This window comes from Perissodus microlepis, chromosome 13, assembly GCF_051167445.1.
Source record: "Perissodus microlepis isolate ML-2025 ecotype Zambia chromosome 13, ASM5116744v1, whole genome shotgun sequence".
Taxonomy (NCBI): Eukaryota; Metazoa; Chordata; class Actinopteri; order Cichliformes; family Cichlidae; genus Perissodus; species Perissodus microlepis.
The window spans coordinates 13,759,619-13,782,509 of record NC_140473.1 but is presented as its reverse complement, the minus strand read 5'-3'; the positions used below and the strand labels follow the sequence as shown (position 1 = coordinate 13,782,509).

Sequence of the window (22,891 nt, the reverse complement as noted above, 5' to 3'; positions counted from 1 at the left end):
TCTAGGTGGCACCCTTATTATGCTATAAGGTCAAGTAAGGTCTGATGCAATGGAGCTCAATCCACTGAACTTTGTATGCTGCTGAGGTGGAGTCAGTCCCAAAATGAGAAAATTATTACTAGTGCATTGAGAAAAATACACAATCTTTTAAAAGGAAATGCAAATATTTTATACTGTATATGTGAATACTGCCCACGTGCATATGTTTCAACACAGCAGAACAAATATTCTTCAAATTTTCCCAAAATTAAAATTCACGACTACACATAACACTTTAACGGCATACCAGTGCAGTATTTACATTCACAGCAAAATCAGAGTAATTCCAATAGGTATTAACTTAAGTCTTAAAAGGCTTAACAGCCATGTGTTTCCCTTTGCTGTGTTTTGTACAATGTACACAAGCTGCTCGTTGTTACGCAGAAGGGGAAGGGAGATTTGAGCCTTGCCTCTCTCTGCGGATCTGAGCAGTTCCTGGTAGTACTCCTTACACGCCGCCACGTCTCTCTCGAGTTGCGCGCAGTCCGCCACAGTGAATACCTCTGACTCCTCGCTGTCTTCCAGGAACTCATCAAAGTGGGACTGCAGGTTGCTCAAGACCTGCTGATGCTCACCTGGCAACATGGTCTTTATCTGGAGTGATGAGAGTAAAACAGTCAAACAAACAAAAACAAGTGTAAATAACACAAACTGGCATTTTTCCTTAGAATGATCGTTATCAAACTGAAGCGGGATTATCACAAATGATCGTCAAAAGAAAAGCTCGACTGACTGCAGTCTGAAAAAACAAACTCCGACATACTGAAGCCACATTCCAGTTGCGGATGGCTTGAATGTCAGCCATTAGATAATGCCAAGACACCACACTCTTCATGTTGACGTGGGAGTGGTGCCACAGTGCCAGGACGTTCTGATATAACTGCTCAGTTCTGCAGAAGCAAAGGTTATATTATTAATATTATTTGCTGCGTCAATGAAATTTGTGAAAAAGATTACTATAGGGGAACTGTAGGAAACTTAGTATCCTACCAACTCACCTTGAAGCCATATCAACGGCCTCTTTGTTGGGTGGAGGGACAGTGAAGCAAACAGAGGGAACCATCGCCTCATTACCTGCTGGGTTGATGACTTTCCACTTAGCCCGGTGAGAGTTACTGGCCAGTACGCACTCGTCCTCTTTATAAATGGTAATCTGAAAGAGTTGACAAACCGTAACTGATTTACTATAAATGTTTTATATAAACCGAGATTAAATGTGGTGATTCACGGCACCAATAATAGTACCTCTATCTGACGATAATCACAGATCGCCTTAACAGGGATGGAGGATCTTAGTGGATTTTCAGGGTTTCTGGGCTTGAGCTGCACAATATTTTTAGCCCTGCCCACCAGCCCAGCCACAGTGCTGCGGTACTGAAGGAGCTGCTCTTTCTCGTCCTAAGGACACAGAAACCCACAAAAAAATGTGTTTTCTTCATTTCGCCTTCAAATGCACACACACTTCATATCTTTCTGTCATTTTACCATGGACTCCTGAATGAGATCCTCCAGTCTGTGTAGGCTACTTGTTCGATCACAGCTGTACTTTCTTTGAATCGAATCCTGCAAATTTTTTAGGTAATCCATGGACTCTTTGGCATCACTGAAAAACTGCACAGTGAGGGAAAGAGAGTTGAATTAGATGAGGCAAACACTTTGCTGCATTCGCTGAAACAGTCCACGGCAGCAACTCACCTCAAAATAAATGGCATTCTCCTTGAGATGTTGTTCGACACATGAGCAGAGCTGTAAAATCCAGCTCCACTGGGTCTGCATTGCAGCTTTGTATGCCTTAAAAAGAAACCCCAACATTAATATTTTCAGATTAAAAAAATACATACATGTCTTGGCATCATAACTGGAAAATTACAAGTTGAATCAGGACTTTATAATCTTGTAATCGCTGTGAAAGATGAATGCAGGGTGGAGTCACTGCTGCTAGTCCAAAATTTGGAATCTTAATTGTCATATTGAGGATGCACAAAGAACACAAAGGGCTTACTTCAATAGTTAGCCTGGCTGGGTGGTTCTTGAGCATAAGGCGCTCTGCCTTGTCCTGCACAGACTTGATGGCTTCCTCCTTTTCATCCAGCTCCCTCATCAGGTCCTGTATTAAGACATTAAGCTGAGCATCACTGGCATTCTGCCACAGCATAAAACCAGTTAGTCCATCATCTAACAAAATCTCATATCCCGTCTCACTGATTTTAAGTTTAAAGCTAAACATTCAAGCCCCAGTTCCTTTTGATGCGAATGGTGCCTCATTAAATAAATGGAGCTATAACGTAAGCAAAAACTAGAAAGCCAAATCGTTGTTGATGGAAGATTTTACTAGCTTCAACAAGCAAAGACTTACAGCGTGGTAATCCCTTTTTTTGGAGATGTTAATGTTGCGATCGCTCCAGTCAAAGGCAACCTCCTCTTCCTCCTTCTCGTTCAGCCAGATGAGCTCTTGAGTTGCCTGTGATACAAAGTCATGCAGGCTCTCCAGGTGGCTTTGCCGCTCCCTGGATGAGCTCTGAAAGAGACGGGCGAGTCAGACAAAAACAAGCACGTAAGCAGTTGTAGTATTTATTGGAAAGCCATTCATAAATTAGGAATATTAAGCTCGACAAATCTCTCACCAGGAGTCGTTCATACTGCTTTTCCAGTTTGTTCAGTTTGTCTGAAAAGCTGAGCTTTAAAGGCATCGTCATCTGAATCTGAGAAAAGAAAAACATGTTTAATTTTTTTTTTTTTTTTTTTGGGGGGGGGGGGTTCTAACACAGCGAACAAAAATTTATGCAACTGCAAGAAATACTTACTTCACTTATTTTGGCTTCTTTAAGACTCATTTGGAATTCTTCGATCACTCTGTGTACATTTTTGTGGTTATCTAAATTCATTTTCACACTTGGCATATCAGATCCCCACTCTGAACGCTCCAGCTCCATCTTAACAACAGAAAAAAAAACTCAACACAAATACTCAGCATCTCATTTTAAGTGCCTTAAAATAAACCCACACCAAGTTATAAATCAGAGATGCTCACCTGCATCTCTTCTACCCAGTTTAGAAGGTCCTGAACAAACTTCATGTTGACCTCTTCTTCTGTCAAGCTGGGGTCTGCCAGTGAGGATTTCAGTAAGGGCTTCCGGATCTGCATGTTTTTCAAATGCCTGAGGCTACTTGGGTCACCGCTCCTCAAGTAGCTCTGGACTGATGCAGGCTGCAGACTCGGGGTCAAGGCAGGAGTCAAGGATGGGGTGAGGCACGGCGTAAGGCTGGAGGTGAAGGTGGACCCAGGGGTACCTATTCCCCCTGGGGTGAGTGCAGGAGTAAGGGCTGGTGTCAGGTTAGTGTTAATGCTCTGGGAGAAGCCAGAGTTCAGACTCTGTGTGATGCCTGAAATCATCATTTTGGTTTGCTCTGTTGTCAGGGTGCGGCCTTTGCTGTACACAGAGGAGCATTCGGCTCTCAGGGCTAGAAGATCATCGCGGAGTTTTGACACCCTGTATAGAAGCAGATGACAATTTGAGATATATTTTTTTAATGAGATGAGGAAATTTCAGTGTTTTATTTATACAGAAGGATGTACTTTGTACCTTTGGACAAGCTGATCTGCAAATGGGAATTTTCCATCCAGGAGAATCTGGATATCCACTACTTGTTGTCTGAGAATATTCTCACACTCCAACAGGTAGCCAGCGATCTCAGCTTCATTTAGGAACTGAATACCAGACTCAAGACGTTTTGCATCCTTTGAAAAGAAAAAGAAAGGACTTCCAACTCATTGCTATTTTATCACAGCTTGCTGGAGTATTAAACTGAAAGTGCATGCTTACAGACTGCAGGGCCGTTCTCGCCAGTGCAAGCTTGTCCTCGCCGTTAACACAGTCCCGCTGAACCCTGTTGGCAATCTGCTGCAACATTTCAAGCCTAAAAAAACAAAGATGGAAAGTTATTTTACTTGTTTTCACTTGTTTAAAGTCAAAATGTCTAACCCCCCCCCCCCCCCCCCCCAAAAAAAAAAAAAAAATTCGAGTTGTCACACAGCGCGCTCACCTGGATCCATAGGCAATGTTGTTATTGAGAAACACTGAGCTGTTAATCTGTAAAGGCTCAGAGTAGACGGTGTCACCAGAGCCGTAGCTGGTGAAACTACTGTTACTCCCGCTTAAATAAGCCATCTTACTTTACAATGCAAAACTGCTACTGCAGACAAAATCACTGTTTCTCATCCTAACCATCCCCCGAAACAATCTCGGGCTCCAAATTCGACAGCTGGATGAAAGCATTCGCAGACCTTACTGAGGGAGCTGTTTTCAACTTGCTCATATTTATAGTGTCACAGCCAGGTGATGAGCGTGTACAAACTCCCACCCTGAAATACTATGCCGCCCTCGGGGAATAAAAATTAAACGGCAGGTTGAGACAGTACAGCGTTGTCAGAACTGAGCCTGTTTGGAGGACAGCCAAACTGCTGTAATTGCTGTTTCTGCCAGTTTTCACCACACCCTGAAATAATGCAGTAAATATGATGTGTTTATAGACCATGGAGGAAGGAATTGATATGTAAACTTGTCTAAACGACCATCATTCATAGGGAATTTGGGAAGATGATGTGTGAGTTTCCATAGAAATACCAGTTACACTGTAAAGCAAACAACAGATGGGGTTCAAATACTTGAAAGCCTTCGCCAAAGGAAACGAGTCGCTGCGTCGGTTCACACTTTGACATAAACATACAAACTTATGTTGACTGCATTTGCAAATTTTTGCCACACAGGACTGAATGAGCAGTTTTAAAGTAATCCATGAATCAAGATAATCGAGATTTGTTTTTTTGCTAGTGACTTTGCACTTCATTATTCAAGCAGAATGTAACCCATCCTCATCATATGCGTAGCATGCACTTTGGCTGTAAACCTGAGCTGAAATATATCATGTAAACGAGATCTTAGATCAGTTGGGGGATTTCTGCTTTAATGAGGCAAATCACTCTCCGACATGTTACACTGACCATCGGTGTCTGGTTTCATTAAAGCCATTAGCAGGCTTGCAATACAACACCGAAGCACTCTCCTCACGCCACCCTCAGAAAATATTTTGCAGACTCACTTAGCATGTGTCTTCATGTTTATCCTTTTTTTAAAGAAAAGCAGCTCATCAGTGATGGTTTGATTTCTGTGTGTGACCCCCAACACACACAGTTTGTCATATTAAATATCCTCTACATTGACTTATGCGCCTACACATTAGCAGAGTTAATTTCTTCTGCCCATTAAAACCATAAAGTCATAAATAAATTAGTTTATAGAGACTATAAAGATGAGACCTTAAATCACATTAGGATGAGCCTGGGCAGAAAAAGTGCACACGTACCGTTCCACCTCTGGCCTCAGGCTCTTCTCTCTTTCCAGCATGGCGACAATTAGTTTACCCCATTCCTTCTCCACATCATTCGGATGATGACCCGGGGGTAACTGAAGACGTCCAAACTCGATCCACATCTGTCAGGGACAACGCCGGCACACTTATTATCGCTGCAGTGTGTGTAAGACCATAAATGCAGGAAATGTGTAATCCAGTCGTGCACATGTGTACCTCAAGCATTTTGTAGAGATTTTTGATTTTTGTTTTCTCATTTTCTTTTTGTGGGATTTCATGTTCTTTGAATTGAAGATATTGTGTATAAAGTGCCTGTAAAATAAAGAGGAGATTACATAAAAAACAACTTATTTAAAAGTGTCCGATCACTTTTCTGTACCCCCTGCATAATAATCTCTCATGCAGCAAACGGATGCAGCTGCCCTCTCACATCATTAGCATCGCTTTAAGTCGAGCATTAAATTGCAATTATCCTTTACCTTTCAGACATACAGATATGCCTACATTCCAAACACAGTGTAAAATGGGATAACTGGAGCTCATCTTGTTGTGGTGCCATACCTTGAGTTCTACAGGGTTATTGGGGAATGATCTACTTGACATTATGGCCACATTGTGTTTGATCCACTGGCTGAGGTATTTGATCATGTTCTGGTACTCCACCCATTTGATATCAACGTCCTGTTTATAAGAGAAGAAGAATCATGAGAAATAAGGGATTTCTTAACATTTTAACTTGGACTCGTTGAAGTCGCTTAACTTACATTAGGACTAACTCCTTCAACTCCATCGGGTACTTTGGGGAAGGCATCGTACAGTGTTGAGACGTAGGTGATGACTGATTTTTCATCAGGAGACTGGACGTCAACATCTGATGAGAAACGTACAAACCCAGGGGTCACGAATGACAGCAAACAAGAGCAAGCTGCACTCTGAGAGTTATTTTTCATGATTTGAATGACTCTCTATGTGACTCTTACCCTCAGGATCCAGTAGTCTGGCCACCCCCAGCTGTTCAGCTACACAAAATGCGTCTTCTAAATTTGATCGGTTGGTCTGTGTTGACACACGGCTCATGTCCACAAGGTCCGGTCTGTAATAGAAAGAGGCAGAGGTAGGTAGAGGTAAGGTACACACGGTGTATTACTGTAAGGATAGGGCAACTAAAGGTATAAAAATAAACTCAAGCAGTGATGTCCATATTAGCTGCATTTTTTGAATAAATCAAAAGAAAACCAAAAGCACTATTGTTCTGCAAAAACATGCTGTGTTGTGTGTGTGTTTGTTATAGTACCTGTATTTGTGAATAAGGGCATTAAATAGCCTCCCATCCCTCCACGAGGTTGTGAAATTTTCACATCGCACACCTACGTAGCCTTCTGTCGTCTGCTTGGACCAGAGCAGCAGTCTCTCCTTGGCTGTCATGTCCTCGGACTCTCCCGTCACATGGATCTCCGAGATCTGCCGCAAGGCAAAGCAAAAAAACAAAACGCAGAAATGAACTGGCATGACTTCCACGCCTGAGGGTTCAAAGACATCAAATCAAACCCATAAACTTGCGATGCACTGCTCTGTGGCATTAAAACTTCATCTTCACTGATTTGCCTGTTTTATAATGGGCTTTAAATGGTCTGGCGCCTTCATATCTCTCTGACCTTTTGCACCTCTGTGTTCCATCCCATCCTCTCCAATCTCAGGCCCCTGGCCTTCCAAAAGTTCCCAAAGCCAGAAAAAGAACTACTGGGCAGCGTGCTTTTTCTTTTCGTGCCCCATCTTTAACTTAAGCTAAGTTAAAGACCAGCTTGTTCACTCTATCCTGCTGGTCTTAATCTTATGCCTAAAGTTTTTACTGGTTCTTATTGCTGTTCTCTTTTGTTTTATCTGTTTTTAACTGTATTGTTTTTATTTATTTACCATTTTTACCTTCAAATAGCAATTTATTTGAAAGTGCATTATAGATAACATTATTATTATTATTATTATTATTATTACTATTATTATTATTATTATTATTATTATTATTATTATGAGGGGAAGGGCATGCAAGAACAGCAACACCAATGGCTGTAACTTAAATGGCTGCTGGATCGACACCTGAGTGCCTGATAACTCGCTCACAGTGAGGATATTCAACTCTATAAGGAAAGTTTTAGTTTTGATTTGATTAATATGAAAAAGTTTGCTGAAAATGTCTGCAACATACCAGCAACGCAAGACAGAGTTGCATAATAAATTATCCAATAGTTTTACAGCACACTATACAGCTTCAGTATGGTATAATGACGTAAAGCAAACACTGCCATGTCACAGGTTGATTTTACGGCTGTGTGTTTATAACGTGTATTAAAAATGTGTGGTTGGTGCACTAGCTTTAAAGTTTATGTTCATGTCTGGAAAATCTCTTTAACTTTGGTTCAAAACTTTCTAGGAGTTTGTTTTTGTGGAACACAGATACCAAGTAGCTGAAAGTATGGAAACATTATGCATGAGAGAAAGGCTTTACACATAAAGCAGAAAAATCACAGACTGTGGTTTTTTTACAGAATGAACTGCAGTCAGTTCAGTAAATCATCAGTCAGTTGATCAGTAAATCGATCTATTCAGGTAGGGAACATGGTGACAACAACAAAAAACATGGCAAAAAAAAGAACAACAAAATCCTTAACATACACATGAATAAAATACAGCGATGTATAAACCTCTGTTTAACTGGACACCACTTTAGTCCTTTTATGCTTTAAACGGAAACCATATATAGTGAGCACAATCGGGCACAATTATGCAACAGTTGTACTGTTATTATTATTATTATATTATAGCCACAATTCCAGCAGATCAGCTGATCTCAATGCCAGTCCACATCAGCTGATTGCTTATCTGATATCAATATGCACCTCACTATCCGACATACAGGAAATCAAACTGTTTAGGCTGCTAGAGCACTTACATGCTCATCTGCAAGCTGCTTTACAACCCAGCTTCAGCTTTCACGTTGAGAATCTCATATCTGTCACTGACGCCATGTTCTGTGCTGAGGACTTGCTGCTTCTGTCTCCTCTTTGCATGTATACACGTGAAAGGGCTTTGATTTCCCAGAACATGCCACCAAATATAAATGACTGCAAATCAAAATATCAATCTTCCACTTGAGTATAAATCTGACTTAATTATGATTGTGGTGGTAAGTCAAACTTCCCAACCAGGGATTATTACGGACAAGCCAGGGTAACCACAGCTTTCTTCAAAGTGCACTTAACAGAGGTGTTAAAGAGCTTAATCTGATTAACTTCATTAATTTAACTGAATGCCTTCATATGACTGTGGCATCCATACCACAAGGGTAAAGGAGATTTAATAAGACTAACAGCAATTTGGTGGATCATCAGCAGAGATGCATTTCAGGGTGAATCACTATATCATTTACTTTTGCACATTTTAGCCTCCATAACCCACTGAAGCTACAATATTATAATAAAAATAAGTAAAAAATACAAATTAATATTTGAGCTGTTAAATATCCAAAAGTGAAATCTGAGTAACTATTTTTCTGATATGGTTTCTCTGTTTATTTTTTTAAATGGGAAAAAAGTGCAAAAAACTGCTGATGTGACTGTGCAATGAGTCCCCAAATGGTTTGCGGTTACACTTTTTTTTGTGCATACGTGAATGCAACAAACAAAGTGCAAATACTTTTGTCACATATCTGACACTTCCTCCCAAACAGCCAATTGATAATGCACCACAGATATTTACTTTATCTCCTACCAAACTTTACTCTGTGGAGAACTACAGTTTTCTCTCTTCTCTGTTTCACCATAAGTTGCTGCTAATGACCAAAAGAGATGAAGATGAAGATAAATTTGAATGATTCTCAGCATTCCCTGATAGTGTTAGCCAGCTAACGCAGATAACATCAACAGGAGTTTGTAGATTTTGTTTGAAGGAGGAAGAATAATGACAAACAAGTTTCTAAGAAGCATGACACTAGAAATAGCTCCCATACTTCAAGATAAAGTCATCTGCCAACTGAGCAAAGCAAAAATGAATCATATACATCTCTACTCTTAGATGTAATAACAGTAATATTATAAACTGTTCAGTCTATAAGGAGATCTATAGATGTGCCTTATATAGAACAAACACACAAAAGTTTGACCAAAATATTAGATTTGCATTGAATCTGTGAATCTCAGGTACACAAGTACAGATACTGAATTTCCTCTCAAAGCATGGAGATGAGTGCAGAATAGTCACACATTTATACAAAATGCTTTCACTCGTTCACAAATGGTAAAACAACAATTATGAGCTTATTTTCACTGTTTTTTTCCATATTTATAAACTATTTTTGAAATACTGTTAAAATATCGTGTACTGTATGTACTGATCATCAGTATAATATAAATTTTTGTAATACAAATCAAAAATGTTCTATATGAAATATACAAAAACATACACGTATAATGAATTATTCTATTACAGTATATTCTTCTCAGTTCAAAACAATAGTTCTTAGCTAATGTGATTATGTGACCTAAATGGTTTTCAAATGGTTTTCTCTCATGTGATCTTTAGTTATTGTGTCTACAAAAAGCTTTTAACAATGCAGAGTGACCTATTTTATCATGTATTTTTATCATATTGCTTTCCTATCATGTACTTGGACACCACCATTGCACTGTTACAGTATCAGACTTCTCCCTAATCTATCATGATTTACCCCTGTACAAATAGCACATGGTTTCTTGGTTTACCTCGTGTTTTCTGGAAATACATTTGGCCAGAGCTGGAGCATGTTCTACGTAACCAGAGCAGGTGTAGGCCCTCCGTCTCCTCCTTCGGTGTGCTTGAGAGCCCCATATAATCTTGGCAAAGGTTTCCTCACTTCCAGGTCTGTCATTACCCCTCAGTGTCCGTAGCGTGTGCTCCACTGCTCCAAAGCTAACCGCCCTCCTTAACTGGCGTTGTAGAAGCTTCTTTACAAGCAAACCCTCCTTAGCCGGGACACCTTTGGAAATAGTGCTGACACCATGGAGCTTCTCTTCCACAGAGGACCTCCTTCTGTCACCATCTGCCTGGTTTGTAGAAAACTTTTCCAACCTGCACGTTAACCTTGTGGCAAGAGGTTGAGTCTGACCATCCCGAAGGATCAGAACTGGTATTTCTCCAACATAAACACCTTTGCTGATGCTGTCTTGCCTAGATAGAGGTTTGGCCTCTCCTGATGGCTCATCCAGCTTGGTTTGGTTTTCTCCTGTGTTGCCATCTGGGTCATTTTTACACTCTCCACCACTGCAGATTGCTTTGGTTGTAACAAAAGTCTCACTTTCAGGACTTCTGAGAGATCCAGCAGGCTTTAAGTCTTCCGATTTCCTCTTTTTCCTCTGAAAATAGCGGCGACCTTTAAGATCTTTAGATTCAGGTCTCAAAGGAGCCCTTTTGGGGTCCAAATAATATTCCTCTTTCGGACCCCGAACACAACCACAGGTGTTTCCCATGGCTGTAAATCATATGGTGTCCTAAACATCCACAATGTTAAGCTCCAAACATCGACCGGTTTTCAGGCGAAGTATCCAGTAAGCTCTACTCAATCTAAAACAGCAGGATCCCATCGACATGAAGCCATTGACAGCTTTGCAAGTAGAGCACCGTAAGCAGCGCTTAGCAGGGCAGCCAGACATAAAGCTGGCTCCACTCAGAGCAGAGCTGCCTCCGTCCTTTTGTTGACTGCGGAGAACCGGTCAGCCCCTCGCTCTCTCTGTCTCTCTCACTCTGCATTTCTCACTTGCTCTCTCATGCGTCTCTCCTCTGACACTGGAATCTTTTTTGACCTTTGAAACATTTCTCTGGCTTTGATAATCCAGCACAAACACCATAAATGCACACACAGACGTGTGCTGGTAGCCCTCAGAGCAGGAATGAAAAAGAGTTGTGGATAGACCTGTTTCAGGATGACAAGTCTGTTGCAACAAAACAGTAAACACGCATATGATAGCCGCCTCTTTCCTGTCCTAATATTTATGTAATGCCATAATGTTTCTTTGGGTAAGAGGAGAAGGATCTCAAACTGAAAGTACATGCCAGTAGAAAACCACGAGCTATGCTGCTTGAGAATTTGGTTCAACAAGTTTAAAGTTCCGTTTAATGCGACAAGTCAGAACGGCTTTGAAAAACAGCAACATATAGGCCAAAAAGAGCAGAACAAGCTCAGGCAGATCCGAGCCGGACAACATAGTGCTTTCACTTTGTCTATCGCTCAAACTCTGCACAATGGCTGAGCCAGAGGTTAGGCTTAAGTCCAATGGTTTAACCAAACAATATGATCTCAGCTGATCACCATGGCAGCAGTTCACATGGGGGCAAATGCTGTGCCCGAGAAATGATTCACCGCATAAAACTCTTCTAGCAATTCAAAGAATTATATAACACTGGACACTTAAAACACTGTCTGAGAAAGAGCAGGACAAACGCACTGCAGAAAAAATGAGGGAAAAAAGTGAATAATAACTGTGTTAAAGTGTAACTATAATCCCACCACACAGGAAAGCTTAAAATAGCTTTGAGAGTAACATTTAAACGAGTCCCTGAAGGTCAAAGTCACCTGACAGCCAGCACAGTCCAAACTGCCGGTCACTCCTGCTTCTTCTCACGTTCACCTCATGAGACAACTACGTTGGCCAAGCTGCAGTATTAGCCTATGTTCATACATCTGACAGTAAACATGCTAATATCTTCAAAAGAGTGTGTTAGCATGTGGATTTTTGTTAATGGTAAGCTCTATAGTGAATGAAATAAAACATGAATGAATCACTCATCAATGTGTGTGTGTGTGTGTGTGTGTGTGTGTGTGTGTGTGTGTGTGTGTGTGTGTGTGTGTGTGTGTGTGTTAGGTAAATGACAGCACACATGGAGAGAGTGATACTTCGTTAGGGTAAAACAAACTGGTTCAGTCAGCAGCAGCAGTGCTTTGTCATGCCAGCGGCATCTAGCCCTCCACACTAAAATTAATATTGTACTAGTTCCCCATGTCACAGGTAAAAAAACTAAAGATAAATATAGTGTGCACCATTTTGAGAATAGGAATATCATCAGCTTTGTGTAGCAAGGAAACCTCTTGCACACACAGGAATAAACAATGAATAGCGACATAACGAGTTAACTGAAGTCAAATATTTGCATAAGTCATAATAAAGTAGCTTGCAGGTATAAGAAAAGCGTGTCATGGAAACAACCCTTTGTTTTCATGCAATATAAAAGTAGTGTTGAGTTCATACATGCCAGTGTGCTATCAGCTGTGACATTTAATAAAAACCAAAGCTGTACACTTTCAGTAAAGCTCAAGTTCTCTCCTGAAGTACCCTTGTATCCTTTTTAAATCAAGAAGAAACAGGCCCCTCGCTGCCACATCGACAGCTTAAGGGCTTGCGTGAGACCGACAGCAGCAGGTGTTGGCATCCTCGCAGACGCTACCTGTCAGCATGTCCAAGCAAAATTATATCAGCTACTTTTCCTCTATTAATTCACTCAGGGCTAGTCAGACAGATGTTTGTTCTATTAACGCTATACGCCTGTAAGACACAGAATTATTTTTGCAATATTTTTCTTCTGACTCACAACTGCCACGTGCCAAAAGTACAATTAATCTAACAAAAGAAATTGAGATAGGTGAAGTTTCTGCATGCTGTTAGACTTCAGAAGAAGACTGCATACTGGGTGGACACTCACATTCTTCTGGCACGCACATGCAGACTAGCTCACTTGGCATAATGTGCCACCGTTCAGTGAAAGAATATTTCTGAGAGCATTCAGGAGGAAATATAACCAACTCTAGAGCACACGATACCCCAAAGCTTTTTTTGTTAATGCACATTAATGCTTAGTCGTACCAATGTGTGCACAAACATTCCCGAGATACTGAGAACATTAAAAACAATTATCTTTTTCAGTAATTTCCCTTTTGTTTAGACATTTAATATTCCTTAAAGGCCCTTTAGGCTGCTAGGAGCTATCTGATGTTACAACTGGATATGAATTAAACATGAACTAAAGTAAATTGTCAAGAAAGACAGAAAAAAGCCCAGAGAGATGAATGTTGATGATGGACTTGATGGAGAGTATGGCACTTGGCAAACCAGCTTCAGAAGGGGTAAGAACTCATTCTTATCAAAAGGAATGGCCTTTTTTTTTTTTTTTACTATGCTTAGAATATTAACAAACTTAATTACAAATGAATCAACTGTGTCTGTAACAACTTGTCACATCATCTCTGTGCTCATAAACAGCTTTGTGTCTAAGCAAAGCCAAGCTGTGACGAAGCACTTCACACAAGTGCACAGGCCAGATGATGACACTCACGCAGGGGTGAAGAAACACCATCAGAGGTGATGATAGTGATTCTAAATTACACAATTGATATTGAATACTACTGGAGGGGCTATAGTAGAAGCAGTAGAATTATGCTGCTGATACTTCCCAGTGCAACAACAAACACAGGAAACACACTGAATAATATCAGAAGGTACGACAGAGGCGTTCCCTTCAGAAGGGAGGCGTTACAGGTGCTCATGTTGGAGGGGAGATGTATTATATGGATATCTATATCTATAAGAATTATCTATATCATTTGTAAATATAGCTGCTACTGCCAACAGGGTGACGAAGGAAGCCAACCAATCTACTGCTGGTCAGCACCCACTAAGAGCTAACTAAAGCTACTAATCTGGACTAGTGCAAATATATTTTTTTGCATGTGGAGTCAGCCTCTGCAAAGAAAGACATCTCTGGTTGACAAATGAAGCAGTGAAGTATAGCAAGCATGTCCCATCACAGTGGCATTATGGGTGTCGTCTTGATGATCGTGGTGAGATGATGATCTTGGAAAGAAGGGTTATTTGCAAGTGGTGGTCTGTTGCGGTGGCTGGGCCAGGACTGTGGCTGGGGGGAACCTACTGCCCAGTGAACATCAAGAAGTTAGAAAGGTGCTTGGGTCACCCTTTGGCTACAGCAATTCATCTACCAAATGTGACAGTGATGAACTTCCAGTGTATATGCCCAACAGGATGATTTTCCAGGGCCTGAGAGGGGACACAGTTTCTCTTTGGTGCATCCCAACAGTGGAAGACGGGCCTTGTGATGGCAGATGCTTTCATCGCAGTGGATATGACCATCATGAAATCCAGAGAGGGGTTTCAAGAAACTTAAAAGGCATCAAGAAAAAATGGCTAAAGTAATGAATATATATGAAATCAATAAGCGGTTATTTTTCTTCTAACTTGTAAACATTTTTGGATATTTTTGTAGTGTCCTTAAGTATGTTCCTCAGGAATCATAATAAGGCTGATGTTTATATCAAGCAAACAGCCTTCCAACAAATAACATACCCACACACACCTACAGTCTCCACTTTACATGGCTTAAATTCATGTACAGGATGCTGTGTTTTTACATCAGACTAGACAGATAAATCATTCAAAGCATCAGGCTTTTCTAAATGTTCATGCTGCTTTTCCCACACGTTTGCATGAAACAGCGAATGTAGTTTGTTATTTTCTTACGACAACAGTTACGAAGTACTTTTTCACAAGTGTTTACTTAGGTCATACTGACCTAAGTAAACACTGTCGCTAAGTTATTTATCAAAACTAACCACGGTAACAAGGACCTATGTCACCACAAACTGTTGCGCCTTTTTATACAGCAGAATAAGACAGTCCAAGGTTAGATGAAGTTAATAGTTGATTCTTTTTGTGTTACTGCGTTTATAACTCTTGAAAACATTTTAAGCTGTTAGCTTCTGCAAGCATTAAAATACACGTTTTCTTCGTCTTCTGTACCAGTAACACCTCTTCAGTAATACAAAAGTACAGACTGGGTGTCTGTAGGTTCTGACCCGTTGTCTCTACACTTTACTTTTTAAAGGGATATGTCAGTTTTTTTTAGAGGTATGGCTTTGGCCAGTAGGGGTGCTTATGAAAATGTAGCAGTCTCCTTCACTTTAGCCTTTAGAAAATTCATTAAAATCTTGTACTATTGGGCAATCCAGCAAGTTAATCATACAAATTTAATAGGAAAGCTAAACTGGACCCCTATGGTGCTATAGTGCTATGGCAACGCTGAAAACATAAATAATGTCCTTCACTAAACTCAGCATAACAAATGCTGCACAACTTTGACACCTTGTGGTTAAAAACAGAAACACCCAAGTAATGTCGTTAACTAATTTTAAAACATCTGACCTCATTTAGCCCAACACAAGACATCCAAAAGCAGAGGGTGCAAAGATCTTAATTACTTGGCAATTAAAAGCATGAGGGTGACAAAATAACTGGAGTGCAAGACTGACCTGAAAGTGCAGAATTATGGTCCAGATCAATCCCAGCGTCAGTTTTGGGTTGCCGTCTGTGATGTCATCATTTCTTATATTTACAAGTTTGACCTGGTAGAAGGAAATGCAAATTTAGCACATGCAGACTTATACTGTCTTTAAGTAGTCATAGCCTGCTTCTTCTTGTTTTTTTAATATATTCACCTTTAAGCACTAACAATGAGTTTTCCTCTTCTGTATTATGCCTGTCATTCCACAACCACCACAAGAGGGCACAGTCGCCAATGTATTATGCTAGGGAAGCTCATTACCATAATCACAGTGTGGCACTGAGGGGAACTCGTTAATGTTTTGTAGTAATTAAACGTTTTATAACCTAATATAATGAAAAAAGTGCACTTTTTAAACACCCCCTTCAAATAAAGCAGGAAACTACTAAAAAACGAAAATAGTCTGATCACAGTTAGATATTATAGCATTTAATAACGAACTCCTCCACTGCCCATCAGATCATCTGTAACAGCTGTAATCAATCAAAGTTCAGTTTGGACAGTTTATATGCTATGACTACAGAAGTTGCATCATGTGTCTGGTATGTACTGAAGCAAAACAATAGGACAACTCATTTGTTGCAATCTATGAATCCTTTGTCTCGAGCCTTACGTCACATCTGGCTGTGGCTCAACCAGGCTGCCTTCGTCTTCTCATCCTGAGCATGGTGGGGGAGGGGGACGCAATCAAAGCTCTCTGAAATCCCGCTGATGGGATTTGCAGTCAGCGCTCCTTAAACGCTGCTATTACTGTTCATGTTTCATGAATTTTTTGTAAGGAAACAGAAAAATGCCATGAATCCAGCTGTGTCTGATGGTGGCAGTGTCTGAGAACCTGCTTGAACCCAGATATCAGCTTTTTTGCTGTATAAACAAACAGATAGCTACCCCTAAACATGAACTGATATATTTGTGTAAACCATTTGTAAGCCTTTATGTGTACTTAAATCCATAGGTTCTTGAGGGCATGAGACAGTTAATTAATGTTGCCTCTGTACACCAACACAACAATTTTACTGCACATTAATCAAATTGTAATCAAATGACAATGTAACTGAAATGCAGACATTCAGATTTAATTCAAGGGGTTTAACAAAGCGTTGCAAGGGCTGTTTTTAGTAGCTGAATGAAAATCCTTTGTAGTCAATGACCCATAGATGTCACCAAAGGCTGTTTCCTCCTATGAGGTGCTCTGCTAAGCCATTACTGCAGCAACATTCAGCTGCTGCTTCCTTGTGGGTCTCACATCTGAAAATTATGCTCTCTTGGGGTGAGATCAGGTGACTCATTTGTCATTAAAGAATATGCCATTTCTTTTTCCTTGAGAGAGCCCGGTTTGGTTTGGTAGTATGCTTTGGGTCATTAACCATTTGTACTGTGAAGCTCTGTCTGTCAGTTTTGTAGCATTTGTCTGAATCTGAGCAGAAAGTACATTTCTGTACACAGTTCTTCCTACTACATCTATCAGCAGTCACATCATCAATAAACACTAGTGACCCAGTTCCAGTGGCAGTCATAGACTCCCATCCGATGATATATTCTATATCATGTTTGATAGATGAGAAATGCTCCAAGGCCATTTCTCTCCTTCTCCATACTTTTCTCTTCCCATCACGCTGGTAAAAATTAATCTTGGTTTCACTTGTGGCTCTGGCTGTTTCTAATCTGCCCTTCTTGTTTCTTGAGAGCACCCAGTGGCTTCCACTTTGTTGCAAACCCACTGTATTTCTATTTATAAAAGGGTCTCTTGAATGCAAAATCTGGTAATGATACACCTACCTCCTCAAGAATGTGGGCTCGACATGGTTAGATATTAAGAAGCTGATTTTCATAAACAAATAAAGATTTGTGTTATATTCTACTTTTGTTGTCTTCTGTGCAGACCTTTTGCTGGTTCTGAGCAGGTTAGTCCATTCCTTTCTAAGAAGGTACCAGATTATTGACTTGGCCACTCCTAAAATCTTAGATATCTCTCTAGTAGGCTCCTTTTGGGTTTTCAGCCAAATGACGGCCTCCACGGACCTCATATCGAGATTTAGAGTGAACAGCTGCAAAGCTCCAGCTCAAAATCTGGAATCAATGCCAGATGCTTTATCTGGAATAATGAGAGAACAGGTCTAACCACTAAACAATTAATTTTGAGCCTCTGAAAATGGGGGGTTGTCCATAAAAACTGCTTTCCTAAACATTTAATGCAGTACTTTTGTAATACCCCCTGAATTGAAGCTGAAAGCCTGCATTTATATCAGATACTAACTGTTTTATTTAAAATTCACTGTGGTGGAATACAGAGGTCAAATGACCAAAATAAAAGTGTAACTGGCCAAAAACATTTGGATCTAAATCTAATTCATTACCAAATCAAAGTATAAAAATTACAGCTACTTTTTATGGAAACTTTCAGCTGTTTTTTCAGCTTAGTATGCAAGCTGATTTCCAATAGTCAAGCTGATGGTGTATAATTTAAAAAGTGTGTGGCAATATTGGTGAAATTACTCCAGTCACTATTCCTTACCTGCCGCCTCTTTAAATAGTCCAGCGCTATCTGTACATTCTGGAGTCTGTGGAAGCGCATCCTCCCTCTTTCCCGAGGCTGTGGACATAAAAAGGGAAAGGGAGCCATGTGTGCAAATCAGGATCTTCTCAATGTTAAAGGACACATTTTAAAACAATACAAATGACATGGATGAAACAGGACATGCGTCTAAGGTTCTTACCCACTATTCTGGTAAGATGACATAAAAGAGCAAACACACAAAAGCTCTTTGCACAACAACAGTGGCCATCTCCCTAAAGAAGATATGCTACATATCACGTACCGTCTTAGAACATTTTCCACCATTACCACCTGAACGTGTCATAACAAATCACGCTTCCTTAGCTATGACCTGATTAAATCAATATTATTCATATGTCTGTCTTCAAATCATCACAGAAAGTTGCATAATATGATCTCTTGCGGCAGATGCTTGTGAATAGTCAGGGGCCACTGAATGAGGTCATGAAATGGAAAATGCATTCAAGCCAGGATGCAGCAGCAGCTAAACACTTGCACTGCATTCAGCTACCTTGTTTTCTTTAGTAACGATGAAATGACACCATAAATATAAACCCCATTTGGGTAGTGAATGTTACTCAGTTCCCCTTTTGAAGCCTTCTTCTCAAAAGCAGCATATGAAAAATGTCCAGATCATCACGCAAGACTGAAGAGTTTTGACTGTATGACTAATGATGTGCAAAGCTAGTGAAATGAGTATAAAGACCCAAGCTTCATGGACAGCTTCTGTCATATTTTATTGAATCTTTTTAATGATTTTTCAAGATCAGTGAGCCAAATCGCTCTGTCTTTTTTTAACAGGAACAAAAACTGAAAATTAAAAAGCCTGGGTCTTTGGATCAAGGGCACATTTTTCTGTGCCATCAGTATCACATTATAATATGAACGAAATTCTATAATGTGCTCATGAAAAAAGGTGACTATGAAACAAAGTGCTTCATAGAAGGAAAAATAAAATGGCCAAGTTGTAAAATTCATCCCTGCTAAAGCAAGTATTTTAGACTACAGTAAGCACAAATCCTATAGTGGGATTGTGTCTGTGCTTCTGTTAACTGGTCACAGCACGCCCTGAATTAGTTTGTTACTAAAGGGGGTGGGAGGGCAAGCCACACGTACCCCCTTATCATCATCCACCGTGTCTCCATGCTGCTCAACTGCGCATGCGTCTGTCCCACTCACCAACCGCAAAGTCTTCAGAAAATCACGCTCCCTTGGCTTATCATCGAAAAGGCAACACATGGGGAAGAAGAGGAAGACATGGACACACACAGCGGCCAAATCATAAGGAAGTTAGACAGTGGACAGAAACAAGTCAAAGAGTGGAGAACAGAGGAGGAGGAAAGTGGGATGTAAACAGAAAACAGATATGCAGGAGGATGAAAGTTAGTCATACTAACGGGGAATAACTGCTGGGATTCCTTGCATGGGACTACATGCAGTCTAAATATACAGAGTAGCAACATATTAACACTGACATGTACTACAGTATGCACAAAAAATATCTGAACGTACTTCAGGTAAATAAAGGATTAACAGGTTAACAGATGAATGAAATACTTCAATACTGAAAACATGCACTACTTCAGGAGCAAAGCATTGCAGCTACATAGTTTTTACTTTCAGTTTTGTTTGAGTATACATTCTCACAGTACGACTACTCGATACTGCAGATTAACATATTTTAAAATGCTGGTCAGAAACACAAATTTAAAAAAAAAATGTGACTGGTGATGTTGGGAAAAAAATCTATCTCAGTTTCACTTCCTGGTCATTCCAGGTTTTGCATGACAGAAAGTGGCTTCAGCAAAGTGTTGCTATTGACTGTAAAATTACTTTAAGCAACTTGCAAAAGGATGCTGTTATTTTTGTCCTCTGCCAATTGGACTAATGGGAGATGACGTGACTTTTTAGGCACAGACCTACAGTAGCATCTGTCTCTTATGGGAGAGTTAAGTGTTCAAGAGACTTCAGTAACTAGAAGAAATCCCAATGCTTTGACTTTAACTGTTTATATTTTTTCAATGCAATTCTGCCCACTTAAAAAGATTTTACATCGTATATATAAAGTCAAATAAAAAATATTAAATTTAATGCATATTGTCAAATTAAATTGACGTGTTTAGCATACATCAGTTTAAACCAAGTGTATTATCTTTAATAATTAATTGTTTTCATAAATGAACCTTCAATTTTATTTATTTCACATGCATTTTACTCTAAATTATTGCTTCGTGCTCATGAGGGTAGAGACTGTTTTTTAGTTGTTTTGAGTGAAGCATTGAAAGTAAAGTGATTATTCCTCTGAGCTGTGATGCAACTTTTTATATCACTTGTTTTAAAGGCAGCCTCAGGAGTTAGAGGGCGAAAAAGCTTGTTAGCAAGTTTGTTAAGTGCTCCAATTAATGTGTCAGAAACCACAGTGGGCAACCACAGAGCTAATTTAGAGTTTACATTTCTGAATGACAGACAAAATTCCTTCACTACTTAAATGTTATATCAAATCCCACATGAGCTTGGTACAACTTGAGAAGTAATACTGCTACTACTACTACAACTACTACTATCACAAATAAACAAGTAACAAAATGTGAATGTAAAAAACAAAAGACATACTCTACTGCTCACATTCAGCTTAGACTGAGTAGAACAGCTCAATAAATTAAAAGAATGACCACATGAGGAAGTTGCATTGATGTCACAGAGAAGACAGAGAGGAAAATTCATTAAAAGTGGGATTTTGATGAGTGGGTTTTGGTGGATACAAAAAGTGATTGGATGGTTTTCTCCCAAGAATCCCTCCCTCCCACAATAAGCCATGTGAGTAAGAAGAGTGAAGGGCCAGTGCATCAGTTATGAGAAGGTATGACATAGTGCCCCATGGGAAAAAGAACAGTTCTCGCACTCTGTTTATTAAAGTCAAATGAGAATCTGAATGGGTTTGTAAGACTGGTCTCATAGGAAACTCCTCAGGCTAAGAATTCAACTGGATCCACAAGTACCAAAACACTGTCAGTGTTTATGACTAGAGTAACAGAAAAACATGAACTCACCAGTGTATCTCCAGACAAAACCTCCAACAGCGAGATCAGGTTATGTCCATCTCGTAAGTCTTCATAAAGATCATTTATATGCTTTCGTACCTACACAAACAGGGAAGAAACAACACTGTAAACTAACTGCATGCATCATATTAATACCAGACTTTTTTTTTTTTAAATGTAGTTTTAAAAACATTTTAAGAACAGATCTCACAAACAATGAAGGTCTATCACATTCATAAAGTTGGCATGGCAGTCATTGTTTTTGTTGATGCTTCCATGTGTCAATCACTTAAATTGGTTTCATTTAAGGTCTAATTTTGGGAAAACTTGTTTTAGATCACATTCTTAAAACACGCTGAATCTGGTGAGTTGTAGCAGGATATCACTGTGACACCTCATCTTAACAACTGCGAAAGGCACTTTGCAAATCCAGTTTGATGCTTCCTCCTTGCAGCAGGCCAATTTCTCCTTCCTGCCCTAAATACCGCGCCTCTGAAATCACCCTGCTGCCCGATGACCTGCTTTCACACAGGGCTTCCAGCACTGTTATCGCAGATAGTGGCCACAGCTGTAGAGCCAAAATAGTCCTCTACCCTTATGTTACTGGATCAGCAAAGCAGGTCCCCGACTATTATTCAGCACCTCTGAATTCTCCGGGACCACGTCTGAGGCCTGCTCACACAGACATTACAATAACCTAAAGTGGCCCGAAATCTGTCGGTGGATCAGAGAATACAATGTAAATATTACAGTAAAACCATTAAGTCAAGTTGAAACAAGTAGGGGTAAAACGTTTCTGATGGTATTACTATCTATAGATTTATTGATGTGTCATGCTTTACTGTAGTACAGACAGAAGACATTATTTCCTTATTTCTTCTGCCAAGATTGTGGTAAAGTTTACATGGTGTGTTGGTGCAAGCTGTAGCAAGCATTTCCTCAAGGTAGGAACTAGTAGATTCTTCTCGTTCACCCTTTTATTTTTTTTACTTTTGAAAATAATAAAACATTTCTGCTTAACCTCACATGCAACCAACCATCCATAAGTCATAACCAGTCACTGATAACAGGAGGCCCATAGAGGACTGATTTTAAGAAATCAGTTCTTTATTCCAAGTTTATCCTCGTATTTGCTGATAATTGCATGAAAAGCACAAAATACACTTATTTCATATACAGACTAACCAGACACTTTAATAGGTACACCTGTTCAAGTGATGGTTAACTCAAATATCTAGCCAATCACATGGCAGAAACTTAATGAATTTAGGCATATAGGTGCATTTCAGTGCAAGCCATCCTTCCAAGACCAGAAATATTACAATCTTAATAGCAATCAGATGCATGCATGTCTATATATATATAATATAAAGTCAAAATGCTTTTTTATATTTTGCTTTGTTCATTGAATTTATTTTTGCATGACACCACATTTGACTACGAATGGATTAAAAACGCTCCTCATTCGGGAAGCTAATGCAAAGAGTTGCAAACTGATTAAGTGGCTGCA

General features: G+C 39.8%; 1 protein-coding gene across 5 annotated transcripts in view; it reads right to left on the bottom strand.

Moving 5' to 3' along the window:
- Positions 1–22,891, bottom strand: part of dst (dystonin) — a 104,866-nt gene that overhangs the window by 58,700 nt on the left and 23,275 nt on the right. For 4 of the 5 annotated variants that reach the window (XM_084948756.1, XM_084948758.1, XM_084948754.1 and 1 more), the window contains exons 6-28: positions 21,391–21,480; positions 19,457–19,555; positions 18,299–18,376; positions 15,752–15,844; positions 6,704–6,870; positions 6,390–6,502; positions 6,174–6,280; positions 5,971–6,090; positions 5,626–5,721; positions 5,404–5,531; positions 3,864–3,957; positions 3,624–3,778; positions 3,071–3,530; positions 2,844–2,972; positions 2,664–2,741; positions 2,396–2,557; positions 2,042–2,146; positions 1,735–1,830; positions 1,525–1,650; positions 1,285–1,437; positions 1,038–1,192; positions 803–929; positions 450–633 (exon numbers count right to left, since the gene is read on the bottom strand). In XM_084948756.1, the coding sequence (XP_084804882.1) occupies positions 450–633; positions 803–929; positions 1,038–1,192; positions 1,285–1,437; positions 1,525–1,650; positions 1,735–1,830; positions 2,042–2,146; positions 2,396–2,557; positions 2,664–2,741; positions 2,844–2,972; positions 3,071–3,530; positions 3,624–3,778; positions 3,864–3,957; positions 5,404–5,531; positions 5,626–5,721; positions 5,971–6,090; positions 6,174–6,280; positions 6,390–6,502; positions 6,704–6,870; positions 15,752–15,844; positions 18,299–18,376; positions 19,457–19,555; positions 21,391–21,480 (3,115 nt within the window). The remainder of the gene's footprint in view (positions 1–449; positions 634–802; positions 930–1,037; positions 1,193–1,284; positions 1,438–1,524; positions 1,651–1,734; positions 1,831–2,041; positions 2,147–2,395; positions 2,558–2,663; positions 2,742–2,843; positions 2,973–3,070; positions 3,531–3,623; positions 3,779–3,863; positions 3,958–5,403; positions 5,532–5,625; positions 5,722–5,970; positions 6,091–6,173; positions 6,281–6,389; positions 6,503–6,703; positions 6,871–15,751; positions 15,845–18,298; positions 18,377–19,456; positions 19,556–21,390; positions 21,481–22,891) is intronic. The other variant, XM_084948757.1, reaches the window with a different exon arrangement.